The sequence below is a fragment of the Balaenoptera physalus genome, assembly GCF_965194825.1.
Source record: "Balaenoptera physalus genome assembly, chromosome: 3".
In the NCBI taxonomy this organism is placed as follows: Eukaryota; Metazoa; Chordata; class Mammalia; order Artiodactyla; family Balaenopteridae; genus Balaenoptera; species Balaenoptera physalus.
In genome coordinates this window covers 25,907,832-25,926,486 of record NC_138890.1, presented here as the reverse complement: position 1 = coordinate 25,926,486, position 18,655 = coordinate 25,907,832, and the positions used below count along the sequence as shown (strand labels likewise).

The following is an 18,655-nucleotide window of genomic DNA, read 5'->3' as shown; positions in this document are numbered from 1 at the left end:
GAAAATGCTATTACTTCCTTAATGTTTTGTGACCTGAACCCCTTTTGCTCTCTGGAATAAACTGTGTTAGACCTGTTACTTCCGTCGAGCTTACAAGTAAATCATAATTTGTTTAAAAAGGAAAAATGGTAGATGAATTTCTATTATTTCATTGTATTAGGTTCCTCCTCCCCACCCCACCCCTAGCATCAGTTGTATAGGGTCATCTTTCCAGCCTGTAATAGATGATTTAGAGTGTCAGAATTCTGGGGTTATTAAAACAATTTGTATTAACCAAATTTAATTCCTTGGACTTGTTTCTCCTACTGGAATTAGAGAACAACATAGTACTCCTTTGTTGTGTTTCTGTCTTCAGCTGTTTCATTACCCACTCTCTGCTTTTCCAGCCTTCATACTCAGAAAGCATTTATTAATGTTCTGGTAGTGTTGACCACTCCTTTCTTGAAGACCCCCATTTGGGGTCCACTATGCCCAGCCTTGGGTCTTGATGCCACTGCTGTTACCCAGGGTAATGAAACGCCTCCAGTGGTCCATGGGCTACTCAGTTTCTAGCCTTAGCGTCACTATTCAGGTTTGACCTGCTAGTGATATGTTATCTGGATCTAATTCATAGCCTCCACCTCAGTCCTTGTATTTCCTGCTCTTGGCAGGATTGAGCAGGTCTTAAAACACTAGGTGTCTCCTAGGAGTTACTGTATTACACTTTGAGAAACACTGCTCCCAGCTGGATGATCCCTATGACCTTGGATAGTTTAGTTAACTTTTCCATGTTCCCGTTTCCTCATTGTAAAATGGAAATATTAGTACTAAATTAGTATTAGTTCCCCTTTACCTTCTGAAAAGACTGCAAGTGATTTTTTTTTTTTTAAATACACGAAGGAGCTGAATTGATTCAAGGATTACAGTGAATTTTTAACGCGGGAGAGCATTTCTGATTTGAAGGATTAAAAACATCTTCATTAAGGAGATAAGTAAAGGTGCTGTGTGAGAAGGGAAGAAAGGAGACTTTTCTGTTAAATCCTCTTCTCTGAGACCCCTACACATCAGAATGCAGAAACCTGGGTGATTAGGAGGTTTTCAGGACCTCATGAAGCTGGGGGAAAAAGGGAGCAAAAGGGAAAAAACTCTTCTGAATCTATGTATAACATAAAGCAAGCCTCTTATTCTCATCTTTTCTACAACTGAAAAAGGGCTGGATAAAATGAAGTCTGTACCTGGAGTACTGGTTCCTGACCATTCCTATTTTTCATGATTTCCCATTCTCCTCTTTAGGAATCCACAGATTCTCTAAAAGCTTCAGATTTTTTCACAGTGGCTCCCTTAGCAGTAGTTGTGGGGGAGGGAATGGGGACAGAGTGCAGGGAATAGTGTTACAGTTCAGTCAGCTCCAATTTTTTCAGACATAACATTTTTGAACATTCAGAAAAATAGAGTAGTATAGGTGTTGTATAACACCACCTAGATTCAATAGTGCTAACATATTCATATTTGCTTTATATTTGCTTTGTCTATGAATCCAGGTGTGCATACATAAATACATAATTTTGCTAAATCATTTGAAGGTAAATTGCAGTCACTATGACACTTCACCCCTAAACTCTTCAGCAGGCAATAACTTAGAAGAAGCACATTAGGAACTGACATTTTAATGAAGCACATTAGGAACTGATATCTTAATTAAAATTTTTTTTTTCTTTTCTTTTTGGCTGCATTGCGCCACGCGGCTTGCGGGATCTTAGTTCCCTTACCAGGGATCGAACCCGCACAGTGGAAGCGCGGAGTCCTAGCCACTGGACCACCAGGGAATTCCCATGAGGGAGCTTTTGATATCGAACTATTAATCAAGTAGTACAAAGGGGCCTCAGCTGTTTCCGTTCTCTGAGATGGTCTTTTGGGGAAGAGAAAGACTGAGGGAGGGATTCCAGGTTGGGGCAGGGGAATGGAAGAAGATGAGCAGAAGCTTGGAATGGAGAATAATAAACAATAACCCCCAATACCTATTTATATATGTACTATAAGGTACATGTTTTGAAGAATGTGCCTTCAGGATATATCCAGAGTCTGACCAGTTCTCACTACAGGCACTGCTACCGCACTGGTCCATTGGTGCAATTCCCCACTAACTGGTTTTTCTGCTTTTCCTTTTGCTTTCTCTTCCCTAGTCTATTTCCACCCTGCGGAGAGATCCTATTAGAATTTGGGTCAGATTTTGTCAGTCCTCTCCCCAGATCCCTCCAAAATAGCTTCCCTTTTCCTTTCAGAGGCTACCAGATACCTCTGACCTCACTTCCTACCAGGCTGTCCTTGCTCAGCTCAGCCACACCGGCCTCTGTCCTCTTTGAAGGCCTGATGCCCTCTCACCAGGAACCTTTGCTTTGCTAAACTTCAGGGGTTTTCATCCCTTTTGTTCACTCCTCTCTCCCCAGAGCCTGGTGCATACAAGTCACTCTGAATCTGTTGAATGAATGAATGGACAAGCCAATGTATTAACTACAGAAAATATATGCACACACACAGAATTTCTAAAGGATGAGTTAAACATAATATATATAGGAGTTCAGATATTTGCTCCCTGCCTTCTAGGAAATAGTCTTTCTTACTCTATGGGGTGTGGAGACCCCCTCTTTGGAAATCACGCCTGTGGATGATGGGGGGGGCACTGAAAGGTGATAAGCTGCAGAGTGATGTAATGAAAGGAATATTTTAGAAAGGTTAACCCAAGGTGATGGTAGGAATGAATGAAAGATTGTATGGATAGAATGAAAGGGAAGGAAGAAAGTTTTGAATCTGCCAGCAGTTAGCCAGGCAAACCTGATGAATTTTGATTTTAACGATGGGAATAGAAAGGAAAAAAATCCACATAAGGAGAGCTGCTTCAAAGGAGTAATCCACAGCATTTGGTGACTGTGAAGGTGCAGGGGAGGCATGAGTAAAAAGATGACAGATTGGAGGGGTGGGTCAGATGGGTGGAAATGGCAGAGCTTCTCTGGAGTAGGAGATTTAGATTTGGAAAGAGAAATGGGAAATGAATATCTGAATTCAGTTTTTAAATGTTGAAATTCAGCTGATCAGAGATCCAGTTTTAACTGTTTTTCAGACAGGAATGGAGATGGGGAGAGGTCAAGGCTAGAAAGTCATACTTTTGTAACAGGGAAGAGCTAAGTCGGACTCCACGTTGGATCTGTTTCTTCGACTTTAACCTTTGCTTTTCATTGCTTTTGTTATTATAATCATACATAATGGCCTGCCTCAGGGAACCCTGTCCCTCTGCTAGCCCTGCTCACCTGTGAATGGCTGCAAAAAAGAAGAAACTAACACATCCCCTCACGGAGGCTGGTCATTCCAGGAGATGTTTTGCAAGACTGATGGCCCTTTTACTTTACTTCCTCACCGCCTCTCCCTCTCTGTTCTGCCTTTTTACTTTACTTCCTCACCGCCTCTCCCTCTCTGATTCTATAAAAGAAACTGGCATCCACATCCAGAGAAGATGGCTTTTCGGAGACACCAGTCTGCCATCTTCTCGGTCTGCTGGCTTTCCGAGTAAAGTCGTATCCCTTGCCTCAACACCTCGTCTCTGATTCATTGGCCTGTTGTGCGGCGAGCAGAGCGAGCTTGGACTCAGTAACATTTTTAGCAGTATAGTGTCATTTCATTGCAGAGAATACTACCAAATAGGGCAGTTACTTGGATGTCAAAGCTAATTACCACTGCAGCCTTTTGTGTTCAGCTTCAGATGGGTTTGGATTAGACCCCTAAACTGTGGCATCAGTACACATTCCCTTAAATACAAATGTTAATGACTTCCGTAGAATTCTGCCGTGTGCACCCCAGGGCACCCTGCTGTCTACTGGTGTTTGAACAGATTCAGATGCATTTTCCTGGTGTGCAATCCTTGCCAGGTTTGATCACCTGGGAAGGGAACTTAAACCTCCTGCAAAGTCTGCATAGTTTGCTAGTTATCTAATGCTTGCACTTTTTTTTTTCTCCAGAGTTATCATCACCATGTTGGTGACCTGTTCCGTTTGCTGCTATCTCTTGTAAGTAGTTTTTTCCTAAAACAGTAAGCCGTTATTCCTGGTATTATCATATGTGTGAATAAAAGTTAAATAAGTGGAGCATGATTGTCATGAAACTTAACATTTTTGTTTCACTGGGGCTTGTTCCTGGTGTAACATCTAGAAATAGTATCCTAAGGTTGAAAAGAACACTTTTCCTATGTTCAGTATATTTACCTAAGAACTGTACAGATGCTCAGTTCTTCTGGCAATACAAGTGTAATTTATTTGGTACAAATTTCAATCATACAATTAGCCAGAAATTGTCATTGTACTGCTTTATATTTTACTACTGTGAAGTATTTGAGCGTACTCATTTCACTTAAATATCTCACTATGAAGCCAATAAAGCCATTCTTTATTATTTATTTATTTATTTTTGTCTGCGTTGGGTCTTCATTGCTGTGCGTGGACTTTCTCTAGTTGTGGCGAGTCTAGTTGGGGCTTCTCTTGTTGCAGAGCACGGGCTCTAGGCACGTGGGCTTCCGTAGTTGTGGTACATGGGCTCAGTAGTTGTGGTTCATGGGCTGTAGAGCGCATGCTCAGTAGTTATGGCGCACGGGCTTAGTTGTTCCGCGGCATGTGGGATCTTCCTGGACCGGGGCTCAAACCCGTGTCCCCTGCATTGGCAGGCATATTCTTAACCACTGCGCCACCAGGGAAGTCCTGCCATTCTTTATTATAACTTTTGTTTATCTCATGAATAGACGTTGAGTTAGAATTGTGATTGAGTAGAGTAAGGGTAATTTTTTTAAGCAATTCATTATACACTGTATCAAAGTATGATAATAATTGGCATCTGTTCGAATAGATTATATAAACTTGAATGAAAGCTTTAGGATATGTGAGGTCATTTCTCAACATATATTTTTGGAATACTGTTAAAAATGGCAAAACTGCATTTGAACTATTATTTTTTTAAAATTAATTTATTTATTTTTGGCTGCATTGGGTCTTCATTACTGCACGGGCTTTCTCTAGTTGTGGTGAGCGGGGACTTCTCTTGTTGCAGAGCACGGGCTCTAGGCGTGCAGGCTTCAGTAGTTGTGGCTCGTGGGCTCTAGAGTACAGGCTCAGTAGTTGTGGCGCACAGGCTTAGTTGCTCCGTGGCATGTGGGATCTTCCTTGGATCAGGGCTCGAACCCGTGTCCCCTGCATTGGCAGGTGGATTCTTAACCACTGTGCTACCAAGGAAGTCCCAGTTGAACTATTCTTTCTTTTTTTTTTTAATTGAGATATATTTCACATACCATAGAATCTGTCCTTTTAGGGATTGCTTGTTAAGAGTTTAGAACCAGCAATTCTCTTTTCTTAAAGAGAGCTTGCTGGCTTCCTGAGACTTCCTTATATGGAAAGTATTGGTGATGGCCAGCTCTTGCTTAGTGCCCACATGTGGTAGGAAACAGCATTCTAATCCTGTGATGAAAGGCCGTGGCTCTGAATCTATAAATTTCTTGTATCCTGGGACTTTTGCAGTAAGGTTTTTCAAAGAGGTTTGTGGGTATGAGCCAATTCTGCTTGTTGGCATAGATCAAAATCTGCCCCTGACAAAGAGTTATTACCATGAATTTTGGCTATCTGGCCATTCGGTCACTTGCTTCAGTGCAACTTGAAGTGTTTAAAGCTGAATCATACATATAGCACTATAGAAGTTTAGCTAAATGATGATGATGTTGTTTGACTGCCTCGATACGAGTGCTTATGTGATGAGACTTTATATGCAGTTGGCTTGTTTAGTCTTTTCTTTTTAGTTAGAAAGGTAAAGAGGCTTTTTCAGGTCATAGCTCAGCCCCCAGAATGGAAGTCTGACAGGTAGCGAAGAGAGGGCATTTTTATCCTAGCTGTGTTTAGCTCTAAAGAGTAAATGAGAAGAAGTACATGCATCATCAAGAATTCCTCGTTTAAGTAGGGGTGACTGAGTACCAGCCTATCCTACCAAATCTCCTCTAGAAATTCCAGCAAGGGAGCTCTTAATCAATCCAGGAGCCAAGGAGTGGTCCTGTAATTGAAAAAGCCTTTGTTTTCATTCCTTTGATCTCTGCTGCATGAGCAGTAAGGTTAGTGGTGGGGTCTTAAAAAAAAAAAAGACAGAATTATTGCGCAGAGGAATGACTTGAGATTAAACCAAGATGAGGTTAAAATGTTTTGTGACTTTCTGGTCCTCCATCGTCTTTGAAATCTGGTTAACTTTCCTGTTATTCTCTTTTTTTTAAGTTTTCTTTTTTTTTTAAATAAATTTATTTATTTATTTATTTTTGGCTGTGTTGGGTCTTCGTTGCTGTGTGTGGGCTTTCTCTAGTTGTGGTGAGCGGGGGCCACTCTTCGTTGCGGTGCACGGGCTTCTCGTTGTCATGGCTTCTCTTGTTGCGGAGCACGGGCTCTAGGCACGCGGGCTTCAGTAGTTGTGGCACGTGGGCTCAGTAGTTGTGGCTTGTGGGCTCTAGAGCGCAGACTCAGGAATTGTGGCGCATGGGCTTAGTTGCTCCGCGGCATGTGGGATGTTCCCGGACCAGGGCTCGAACCCGTGTCCCCTGCATTGGCAGGCGGATTCTTAACCACTGCTCCACCAGGGAAACCCCTGATATTGTCTTTAAAACAGGCAGGAGACCTGTCAGCCTCACGCCTCCTATCTTCATTTTCAAGTATAAAATAAAATAATTGGACTTGGTTGGAAATTATGTCACTTTTGAGTCTTAGTAACTTAGTCGAGGACAGTCTGTGAGCCCTTACCTCTTGCTGTCTAGCTTTTTTCCTTTGTCCCAATGTGCTGGTGACTGCTCTATTGACAGTGGGTCAGTACTGTCATCAATGTATTAATAAAGTTAGTTAGTACGCAGTGTTCCAACATTAAATGCTTCTGGAGGCCATTTTATGGGGAAATGAGCTGGGTGGTGTAGACTTTATGCAATTGTTTTTTTCTTTTGTTTCTTTGAAACCTGATCATATATCCTATTTAGCAAAATATCTGCCTGAAGCATACAGGTGGAATTCAAATCCCAAGTATTTCACATACCTTATTCCACAAAGGGGTGGGATTCTGTAATAAATTTAATTTGAAATTCAAAGGACACTTTACTGTTTGGCACTAGTACATATAGTTTTTTGAAAATACCTCATTTGCAATAAGACACCCCCAAAGAAACTAGATTTCCTAAACAAAGTCATGTTTTGAAATACATTCATAGACTTTTGAATTGCCTTCTCTTTGTGGCATTTTTTCCCTCCTTCCAGTTTGTTCTAGTTCAAGGTTAGATTCCGCCAGCCGAACCTTGTTTGAGCTCTGAATAAATCAGGATCTCTGCCAGTACAACCAGCTTGTGTTGCTAGTTCAGCACAGTAAAGTCTGAATGCTCTACATCTGGTTTCCTTTCTAAGGCACAAGATCACTTTTGTTTCTTAAGCATACAGGCCTTTTAGTTACTATTCTATACTTTCTCTTGGTCTTTGGTTAGTTGTTAATGTCGGGTTATGTTGTAGCTTACCCAGAGTTACAAAACTCACATCCTAGGGGTAAATTAGAAATTTAGTGTTGTATTGTGAAGGTACAATTGCTTCTTGGAAAACATGCTGTATCTTTAGCACTTGACTAATTGTAAATCTTACCAGCAGAGTGATATAGGAAAAGAAATGTTGACTAGGAGACCAGGAGACCTTGGTTCTGCTAGGCTGAATAATATTTGGCCTGATTATGTTGTAGTGTGGTTTGGTAAATTTTTAAATAAGATGCTGTGTGTGAAAACTTATAACAAAGGATAAGAAAAATGTAGTATTATCAGTGATTTTTAAAAATAAATTATTTTAATTCAAAGAACTATATGTTACTTGTAAGCACTTTGCTTACATTGCCTTTGTAGCATTTATTTTATTGGGCCTTATTAGAGTTCATTCACTCAACTTATTTATTGTTAATAATAATATATACTAATAATACTATAATGAACCTACTGTGTACCAGGCACTGGATATATAGCAGAAATATTCTGCCTGCCCTCTTTTTTTTTTTTAATAAATTTATTTATATTTTTAATTTATTTTTGGCTGCATTGGATCTTCGCTGCTGCACGTGGGCTTTCTCTAGTTGTGGTGAGCAGGGGGCTACTCTTCTTTGCAGTGCGCAGGCTTCTCATTGCGGTGGTTTCTCTTGTGGCGGAGCACGGGCTCTAGGCACGCGGGCTTCGGTAGTTGCGGCACGCGGGCTCAGTAGTTGTGGCTCGTGGGCTCAGTAGTTGTGGTGCACGGGCTTAGTTGCTCTGCGGCATGTGGGATCTTCCCAGACCAGGGCTCGAACCCATGTCCCCTGCATTGGTAGGCGGATTCTTAACCACTGTGCCACCAGGGAAGTCCCCTCCCTGCCCTCTTTAGGGAGGGGAGACAGACAGCAAACAGAGAGCCAGTGAAGCCGCCAGTCACTTCCCAAAGAGGTTTCCTCATCTACGCATTCCCCCAAACCCCTACTCTGTGGCCCCCAAGCGAGTCCCCCTCACTCACTTCTCCAGCCCCCTAGTACTGCCCATCACACAGGACCTGCACAGCCTTCAGACACTTTCCCCTACGTGTCCAGGAATTTGCAGATCCACAGCTGAGCCCAGCCTTGCTTTGGTCCTGGCTCTAGAGCCAGTTTGGGGACAGGACATGATTACCTCCCAGGGCCAGGGTTCTTCACTTTGGTTTCCCACCAAGTACCCACAGATAGTCAGTTTCTAGAATGTTCTTTACTATAGCATGCTTTGTTTTGTTTTTTAAACTTTCTGTTTTTGGACTTTTAAAACTTACTGTATGCTCTCTACAAAAGTAGAATAATGTAATGAACGAACCTTCACATGCCTGTCATCCGTGTTGAAAAATTATCAACTTGTGGCCAATCTTGTTACATCCCTACACACTTTCCCGTTCCACCCCAGATTTTTTTGAAGCAAATCCCAGACATCAGTTGATCTGTAAATATTTCAATATATGTATATCTCTAAAAGGTAATCATTCTTTTTTCAAGTATAGTCCCAAACCATTATCACACAAAAAAAGTTAATTACTTTATATCATCAAATATCATTTAAATTTCTCTAGTTGTCTCATATACTTTATTTATATATTTATCTTACAGTTTGTTTGAATGAAGATGCTCATAAAGACCTTGCATTGCGATTAGTGGATGTGTCTTTCAAGTCTCTCTTTATTGGTTTCTTCTCCAAATCTCTTTTTTTCCTGGCATATTTTAATAGAAAAAAACCCAGATTGTTTGCCCCATAGTTTTCCAGAGTCTGTTCCTTATTAACTGCATACCCATGGTGTCATTTAACATAATCCTCTTTCTTCTGTATTTCCTGTAAGTTGGTAAGGATACTTAGGGGCTAGATCACATTCAGGTTCAATTTTTTGTTAAGTCTGTTTTGTAAATGGTGTTGATATTTTCATCAGGGGTACATAACGTCTGATTTTTCTTTGTGTTGTTGGCATCACTGATGATGTTCTATTTCTATAACTTCTTATTTATTCATTAGCTAGAATATGTCCATAAAGATTTACTTCATCAACTATTTTGTTATTCAAATAACTGAAAAACAGTTCACAAAGAAAAGCTAGGATATATGTGTGCTGTTCTCTCTGCTTACCTGTTTCAAAATAATAAATTGTTTCCTTAGCATCTTCCAGTGGTGAATAATGATTTTTGTTTTGTGTTAGTATCATTATGATCTGATACAATTAAACGTATTTGATGTATTTCAATCCAGTATAATTAATATCCCTTTGGTGTTCAAATTGTCTCACCTTTGGCCAGTAGAAGCACCTGTATATGACCTTCTGTCAGCTGGTTGGTGGACTCTGTCTTCACCTCCAGCTTTGAAGCTCCTTCAGACAGGAGATGTGTTTGGCATAGGTGAAATGTCTGTCTTGTCTCTCCATAGATTGGTAATTTTTGTGTGTCTCTCTCCTGTCTTGTTTGGTGATGTCTGCTAATAAAAGGAAATAGCGGCATCAGTCCTGGAAAACAGTGGGTAATTAAAATTCAGTTTGTTCCTGAGATATGAAGTCCTCCTGCCCTTGCTCCTTTCAGCTTGGAACTCCCAGGTGGATAGCCAGAGGAAGCCATGTTCTGTTTTAGCTAATTTGCTTGTTGCCTTCGTAGGTTTTTCTGTTTGTATCTCTCATTTATAGTTGTCTGTTTGTTCCACAGCTTTGTTACCCATCTTCCCCTAGAATTCAACCAGTAAGCATTTCGTAGATTACCTACTCTGTGCCAGTTCCTGGGTATATGATAGAGAACCACGTCCCTGCCCTCCTAGAGGTGACAGTCCAGCGAGGGGAGTCAGACAAGCAGGTTAACAACAGCAGCAGCAAAACTGTTCTTGATTTGTAATAGACAAAGTGAGAAGGTGCTTTAAGGAGCCAAACAGGGTGCTGTGATAGAGAACAGTGAAGGGGTGGGAGGGAGGGAGGGTTTATTGAGAGCGGTCACAGAAAGCCTGTTGGAGGAGGAGTCAGCCATGGGGGCAGCTGGAGGCAGGGTCTTCTGCAAACACGAAGGCACTGAGAGGTAAGGAGCTTGGAATGTTCTGGGAGGGTAGTGTGATGGGGTTTAATAGTGAGGCGAGGAGTGGTAGGTTTGGGATTTAGGTGAGGGCCAGGTCATGTAGGATTTTATGGGCTTGGGGTTTAGGTTTTATTTTAAGTGGATAGGAAATCTTTTCAGATTTTAAATAACGGAGTGATTTGGTCGGATGACCACTTTGGCTGCTCTGTGGAGAGCAGACTGCTTGGAGGCCAGAGTGGAAGCAGGGCCACAAGTTAGGAGGTTACGGCATTCATTCAGGTGAGGAATCTTTGTGGTTTGGTCTGAGGTGGTGATAATGAAGATAAAGGGGGTGCACAGATTTGAGAACTAATTTGGGAGTCGAATTTATTGGTCCTGCAGGTGGAGGAGGTGGGAGGAATCAGCGATGGGTCCTTGGTTTCTGGATTGGGCCATTTACCAAGATGGTGAAGACTTGGGACAGGACAAATTTCAAAACAAAACTTCAGTTGAGGACGTGCTAAGATTGAGATGCCTGTGAGCCTTCTAAGAGATACCAAATAGGAAACTGGATATAAGACGAGAGATTGGAGGCCATGCAAGTGCATGTAATTACCTAAGGCAGTGGTTTTCTATGGGGCTGGCATCCAGCAGGTGGAGGCCAGGGATGCTGCTGAACATCCTGCACTGCACAGTGGAGCCCTCCTCCCCCCAGTGCAGAATTATGCAGCCCCACATGTCAGCAGTGCTAAGGTGAGAAACCTGACCAAAGGGACGGGATGGCGAGAGAAGAGAAGAGAGGTTAGGGCCGAACCTGAGGAATGCCAACGTTTAGGTGTTGTAGAGATGAGGAAGAGCCAGCAAAGGGCAAACTCAAGCCTCCTCTGTCAGATAAGGAGGAGTGACTGGGACAAATGAGAGGGTAGTAAAGTCAGTAGGCACGCATACCCAAGCAGAAGGCAGTTCTTCATGAGAGTGGGAGAGAATTGTCTGCAGGCAGCAGAGGGAGCAAAGAAGTTATTGACGCCATTGCCAAAGCCTGAGCTATCTGTTGTAAGAATAAGCAGCCTTCTCAGCTTGAGAGAGCCTCAGGGGGGAGCCCGGCTTCAGTGATGCTGGAGTTGGGGAAGTGCGAGAATAGAAGGTGAGTGGCAGATCACTGACCAAGTTACAGAGAACACAGTGCAAGGATTTGGGAGAAACGAAAGGGAGCGAAGTTGGATCGAGTGTTGAGAAGAGCACAGCAGTCTGGGAATGGGATTTGGGTCATATTAGATGGTCCTGGGAGGTGTGGAAAATTTTTTTCCGGCAAAAATTGAGGTAAACAAAGATATGAGACCTGTTGGAACTTCTTATCATTTATCTTATTAAGCAAGGACTTGGACCTAAAGGCTTTCTGCTATAGCCTGACCTTGGAGAGGGTTTGGCAGTTAGGCAAGACTGCTTCCAAGGGCCACAGGCACTAAAGTGGTGGGGTCAAGCTTTGTTTTTGTTGCTGTTGTTTTCTTTTGTTTTCCCAATACAGATATCTAGTGGTCTGCTCCATTTGTTGAAAAGACTTTCCCTTCTCCATTAAATTGCTTTGGCATCTTTGTTCAAAATGGTTTGACCATATATGTGTGAGCCTATTTACAGACTGTCTCTTCTGTTCATTGATCTGTTTGTCCAGCCTTATGGTAATACCACACTCTTTTGATTACTATAGCTTTATATTGAAATCAGGAAATGTAAGTCCTCTGTTTGTTTTTCAAGTTTATTTTGCCTACTCTAAGATAGCCATATACATTTTAGAATCAACTTGTCAGTTTCAACAACAACAAAAAAGCCTGTTGAGATTTTAATTGGGGTTGTGTTGACTCTATAGATCAGTTTGGAGAGAGCAAACAATATTGAGTCTTCTGATAATGAACATGGTATATCTCTTCATTTATTTCAGTTCTCTTTTCTTTTTTTCCTTCTCCTTACTTTGGGTTTAATTTGCTCTTTTTTCTAGCCTGTTAAAGTGGAAACTAAGAACGTTGATTTAAACTTCCCTTTTTTTAAAAAAAAATTTTATTTATTTGGTTGTGCCTGGTCTTAGTTGTGGCAGGCAGGCTCCTTAGTTGCAGCTCGTGGGCTCCTTAGTTGTGTCATGGTAACACTTAGTTGTGGCATGTGAACTCTTAGTTGTGGCATGCATGTGGGATCTAGTTCCCTGACCAGGGATCGAACCCGGGCCCCCTGCATTGGGAGCGTGGAGTCTTAACCACTGTGCCACTAGGGCAGTCCCTCCTTCTTTTTATTATTTTTATTTTTATTTCATTTTTGTTTTATTTTTATTTTTTTAAAATTAAAGTAATTAATTTAATTTTTTGGCTGCATCGGGTCTTCATTGCAGTGTGTGGGCTTTTCTCTCTAGTTGTGGCAAGCGGGGGCTACTCTTCGTTGCGGTGCGGTGGCTTCTCTTGTTGCGGAGCACAGGCTCTAGGCGTATGGGCTTAAGTAGTTGCAGCACGTGGGCTCAGTAGTTGCGGCACATGGGCCCTAGAGCATGCAGGCTTCAGTAGTTGTGGCGTGTGGGCCCAGTAGTTGTGGCTCACGGGCTCTAGAGCACAGGCACAGTAGTTGTGGCGCATGGGCTTAGTTGCTCCACGTCATGTGAGATCTTCCCAGACCAGGGATTGAACCCATGTCCCCTGCATTGGCACGCAAATTCTTAACCACTGCCGCACCAGGGAAGTCCATCCCTCCTTCTTTTTAAATGTAAGTGTGTAATACCATAAAATTCCCTTTAAGCATCACTTTATCTAGACCCTACAAATTTTGATGATGCTGTATTTTCATTTTCAGAATTGTGGTGTTTAATTTCCACATATTTGGCACCTTTCTAGATATCTTATCAGAAGGTATATTATGTAAGATTTCAGTCTTTTGAAATTGGGACGTATTTTATGGCCCAGCATATGGTCTTATCTTGATAACCATTCCATGTGCACTTGAAAAGAATGTATATTCTCCAGCTGTTGGGTAGAGTGTTCTGTAAACATCAGGTCAAGGTAGTTCAAATCTTCTTTGTCCTTACTGATTTTTCTTGATCTGTTTTTATTAATTACTGAGAGAGTGTGTTAAAATCACCAGCTATGATTGTGGATTTTTCTATTTCTCTTTTTAAAGGAAAGATCCTTTTTTTGCTTCATATGTTTTGAAGCTATGTTATTAGGAGCATGCATATGATATGACTGTCATGTCTTCTTGATGAATTGACATTTCTGTCATTATATTAATAAGATATCAATCTTTATCCTTGGTAATACTCCTTAACTCAGTTTTTACTTTGTCTGATCAATAACCATACCACCTTTCCTATGCTCATTGTGTCTATGTCTTTATATTTAGAATGTGCCTTTTCGAAGACAGTAGGTGGCTTGTCTTTACTTTTTTATCCATTCTGACTGTCTTTGCCTTTTGGCAAATGGATATTCCTTATACAATTAATGTAACTATTGATATAGCTAGGTTTGGGTTCACTATTTTGTTAATTGTTTTCTGTTTGTCTCAACTCATTTTTGTTCCTCTGTCCTTCCTTTTATGCCCTTCTTTAGGTTAATTGACTATTTTGAGTATTCTGTTTTAATTCCTCCAATGGCATTTAGCTATACTTTTGTATTTTTCTTTTTTTTCCTTTATTTTTTGTATTTTTCTTTTTTAATGTTGCTCTAGAGATTACAACATGCATTCTTAACTTTTCACAATCTATTTAGAGTTAATATTGAACCATTTCAGGTAAAATGTAACAATCTTGCAACAATATGATTCCATTTACTCCCCATCCTTGTGCTATTATTATATATTTTACATCTTTATATGTTGTAAAACCCTTACTACAGTGTTACAGTTTTTTTTTTTTTTTTTTTTTAGTGTTACAGTTTTTAAAGAATCATATGTCTTATAAAGAAATTAAGAGAAAAAAGTCTTTTGTATTTGCCCGCATATTTATCATTTTTAAAATTGGTCATTTCTTTTTATAGATTGTAGTTTCTGTCTGGTATGTCTTCAGCCTGAAAAAAAGTCCTGTAGTATTTGTTACAGGACAGGTCTGACTACAGATTCCCTCAGTTTTGTTTATCTGAAAATGTCTTTATTTCACTTTCATTTTTGAAGGACTTTTTTCTGGGCTGAAAAGATTTTTTTTTTCTTTCTTTCAGACAACTTTAAAGGTGCTCTTCCATTATCTTCTGGCCTCCATTGTTTCTGTTGAGGACTCGGCTGTAATTTGCATAATTGTTCTTTATGCATTCTTTGTCCTCTGGATGTTATCAAGATTTTCACTTTATCTTTGCTTTTCAGCATAGTTTTACTGTGATGTGCATAGGTATGGTTTTCTTTGAATTTATTCTGATTGGGTTTGCTGAGCTATTGGATCTTTAAGTTAATGTTTTCCACCAAATTTGAGAAAATTTCAGCCTATAGTCTACTTTTTTTTCTTTTGCTCTATTCATTCTCCTTCTGAGACTGCAATTCCACCTTTGTTAGACTGTTTGATTTTTTTTTTTTTTCCAATATTTTTTCCCTGTTTCTTCAGATTGGATAGGTTCTGTTTTTCTCGTCAGGTTCAGTATTTCTATCATCTCCAATCTTCTGGTAAGCTCATCCAAGTATTTTTCTGTTCATATATTATACTTTTTAGTACTAGAATTTCCATTTGGTTCTTTTTTAAAGTCTTAACTTATTTTCTGAGATTCCCAATCTGTTCATTCTTTATAGCCAATTTTTCTTTTAAGTCCTTAAACATATTTATAATGCTGTTTTGTTTTGAGTTTGTTTTAGATCAATAAACACCTTTATTACATGAGCTAACATCGGAAGGAGGAGGATTTCTTTGCTTCTCTGGGCCTTGATTTTCCTCAGATAGAACTCCAGCTCCTTGCCCTCTAGTACATAGCCATTCTCAGGCCACACCTACTTTAGAGACATTACCTTTTAACTGCATCATCTGTGTCATTTTGGACTCAGCTTCTGTTGATTCCTTTGTCCTTGATTGTTGATTACATTTCTTGCGTTTTTTGCATGTGTGTTTTTTACTAAATGCTAGATATTGTAGATGATAGACATTCTGGATTCAACTTCGTTCCTCTGAAAAACGTTAAATTTTTTCTAACAAACAGTTAAATTAATTGATCACCTTAAACCTGTGGAGGGTTGGTTTTACACTTTGTTGGGGCAGATCTATTTCAGTTTTTGCCCTTAGAGTGAGTTCTCCGTTAAGATGTGGCCCTTCTGAGGTTTCAGTGGAAAGTCTGAGGTGTTTACCAAGTTCTCTTTCGCTGTTGTACGCAGCAGTGGAAATCTCTGCTCTGTTTTTTCGGCCTTCTGGGTGTTTTCCACCAGTCCTTGGCATTTGCATTCATGGTTCAGGGATGAGCCAAGGAGTTATGGGGAATTTATACACAGGTTTTGGAGCTCCCCTTTGTGACACATCTTTTTTTGTGGTTTCCCCTCTTAATTCCTAACTGCTCTGGCAGCTCTGAACTTCATCTGTTGATACCTCAAGCCAGTAAGACTGCAGGGTTTTGCTTGAGCTTCACACGGACTGGACAGTGTCCTCAGGGGAAATGCTGTATAAAGGTTCCTTCCTTCTTTCAAGGATTGAATCCCTTCTAGTCTCTACCTGCTTTGGACACGGTTTAGTACCATCAGTTAGTTGTTTTTCATATTTTGTTCAGAGTTTATAATTACTATCTATATAATGAGTCTGATATAAGCTACTCTGCTATTACCAGAACCAGAACTTTACCTGTTGACTTTTTATTTTCAGGTATTATATTTTTCATTTCTATATAAGTTCTTTTTGCTGCTTTTATAGTTTTGTTTTCCCTCCCTCCCTATCCCCTCCTTCCCCCTCTCCCTCCCTTTCCTCCTTCTTTCTTTCTCCCTGCACGTGTTTTAAGTGTATCTTATTTCTTAAAACATAGTAGACAGTTTATTTATAGTGCATATCTGATCATTCCATTATCTGAAGTCCCTTTAGGTTTGTGTCTGCTCTTTTCTGTCTCTCACTCATGGTGCCTTGTTTCCATATGCATTTAGTTATATTTGACTGCCATCTGTCCATTTTCCCTATAGTGTTTTTTTGGGTTTTTTTTTGACCGTGCCACATGGCTTGCAGGATCTTAGTTCCCTTACCAGGGATTGAAACTGGGCCCTCGGCAATGAAAGTGCAGAGTCCTAACCACCGGACCACCAGGGAATTCTCTGTTTTCCCTATAGTTTTATATGTGTGACTTCTTTGGGGCCTGGTATGAGGGTGGGCTCTTCCAGAAAGTATTTACATTGCTTCTGCCAGGCGCCTAAGGCCATCACGAGTGTAGCATTAAATTAAGTAAAATTCTTGGTATGTTCTTTTTTAAAACCATGTAGTTGGCTACATGAAGTTCATGAAGACCAGTTCTCAGTGACAGTGTTTTTCTCCTTCCTTCTTGGTGTTTGTATTTGAGACAGTTGGTTTTCCTAGCATTCCACTTAAGGGAGTTGTTTGATTTTTCCTTATCTTGAGACAGAACCCTTTGGGATCTTAGCTTTTTTGGGGTGTGTGGGTGAAACTTCCATTAGACTTTCTACCTTCAATGGGCCCTGGGCTTTGTCTGCCATTTTTCATGCCCTGTGATGTCTGAAAATAAAAACTCAAGTTAATCTGGTTTAGTGTACGCTCTCAAAAGTATGGAACGCACCCTGTAGTCACTTTATTTTCCTCTCTGAGTACTTGCCTTCACTTAGTTTTTCGGTCTGAGACTTGCTTACATTTCTCTCACGGATTCATGTAAAATATTTGGGTGTCTTGATTGTTGATAGTGGAAAGGAAATCTAGGTACCTGGCCCGGCATATTATTATCTACTATATTAAAAGGTTTATTTTTCTTACTCTGACCATATAATCTTTTCATTTATAATTTGGCAGATAAGAGAATTTGAACTGAAAGGCCTAGTATAGAAAGTATGGAGAAAAGAAAGGAAAAGATAATTCAAGTTTAGAGCTGCCAAAAATAGGGCATATTCCTATTTTTGTATTGTAGTAATGAAAGGGCCATAGCAGAGATAGAGTTGGCATCAGGTTAATGGAAAGTAAGTTTATGCCTTCTCATCTGGAGCTTGGGGTCCTCTTCCAAACTCCCATGGCTATGGCAGAATTAAGTTCCTTGTGGTTGTAGGACTGAGGTCCCATTTCCTTGGCTTGGGTATTAGTTGGGGGCTGCTCTCAGCTCCTAGATGACACTCACATTCCTTGACATGTAGCTCCTCCATCTTCAAAGCTAGCAAGAGAGACTCTTCCCTTGTGTCAAATCCCCTCATCCTGTAGCAGTCTGGGTCCAGTAAGGAGATAGCAACCACACAGTAGGTTAAACACAGGAAATTTAACATAATTATTCACTAGGGCAGAAGAGTAACTATAAGATAGAAGGAAACTCCATATGGTACCCTAGGGCTCCGGGAGAGTACCCAAGCAAGGACAAACTTGGAAAAAATTCAGACCTTGTTGGAGAAGGTGTAGTTCAGCCCACCAGATAGCAGAGAAGTTCATTAGTTTGGCTAGGCTGGAGTTGGTCTGGAGTTGCTGGGCAAGCAGTTGGCCACCCTCTGAGTACAGGCAGCAGAGCAGGCTGGAGAGATCAGTGGCCTGGGTGTGTAGTGGGAATTCTTGTGCCAGTGTGAGCAGGAGGACTTCAAAGCATGTAGGCCAAGCAGGGGCTCTGGTTTTCATGTCGAGAGGGCTGCAGAAAGGTTATTTCCAGGCCAAGTCTCTAGATCAAAGAGCAACCGTGTTCTGGGCCAGAGCCTGTGCAGATTCCACCAAATGTCCTCATGCCCACTCCCCCAACTTCTAGCCCATGCTATGTCCCTCCAGCTACCTCTACTGAGAAAGCTTAACATCGTGCTCACTTTAAAGGAGAAAAAGGGATTCAGTTTTTTATTACAGAGCACATATTAAAGGGTGCATTGCAAGATGATTGGCAATGAATCAATAAGTGATACATGCACTCTAAATGTCCTTCGTCAGGAAGAGTCCTGTCCCTTTTAGGAGCTCACCTGATTAGGTCATGCTCACTCAGGGTAATTT

General features: G+C 40.8%; 1 protein-coding gene and 1 long non-coding RNA gene across 3 annotated transcripts in view; one reads left to right on the top strand and one right to left on the bottom strand.

The window, feature by feature from the left end:
* The window catches only part of LOC309658258, a 215,668-nt gene that overhangs the window by 2,828 nt on the left and 194,185 nt on the right, over window positions 1-18,655 (bottom strand). The gene's annotated exons all lie outside the window — the stretch shown is intronic.
* The window catches only part of ATP6V0E1 (ATPase H+ transporting V0 subunit e1), a 35,863-nt gene that overhangs the window by 1,173 nt on the left and 16,035 nt on the right, over window positions 1-18,655 (top strand). For both annotated transcript variants that reach the window (XR_014262115.1, XM_082456639.1), the window contains exon 2: window positions 3,990-4,037. Coding sequence is in view for 1 of the 2 variants with exons in the window: in XM_082456639.1 (XP_082312765.1) it covers window positions 3,990-4,037 (48 nt within the window). In the remaining variant the exon portion in view is untranslated. The remainder of the gene's footprint in view (window positions 1-3,989; window positions 4,038-18,655) is intronic.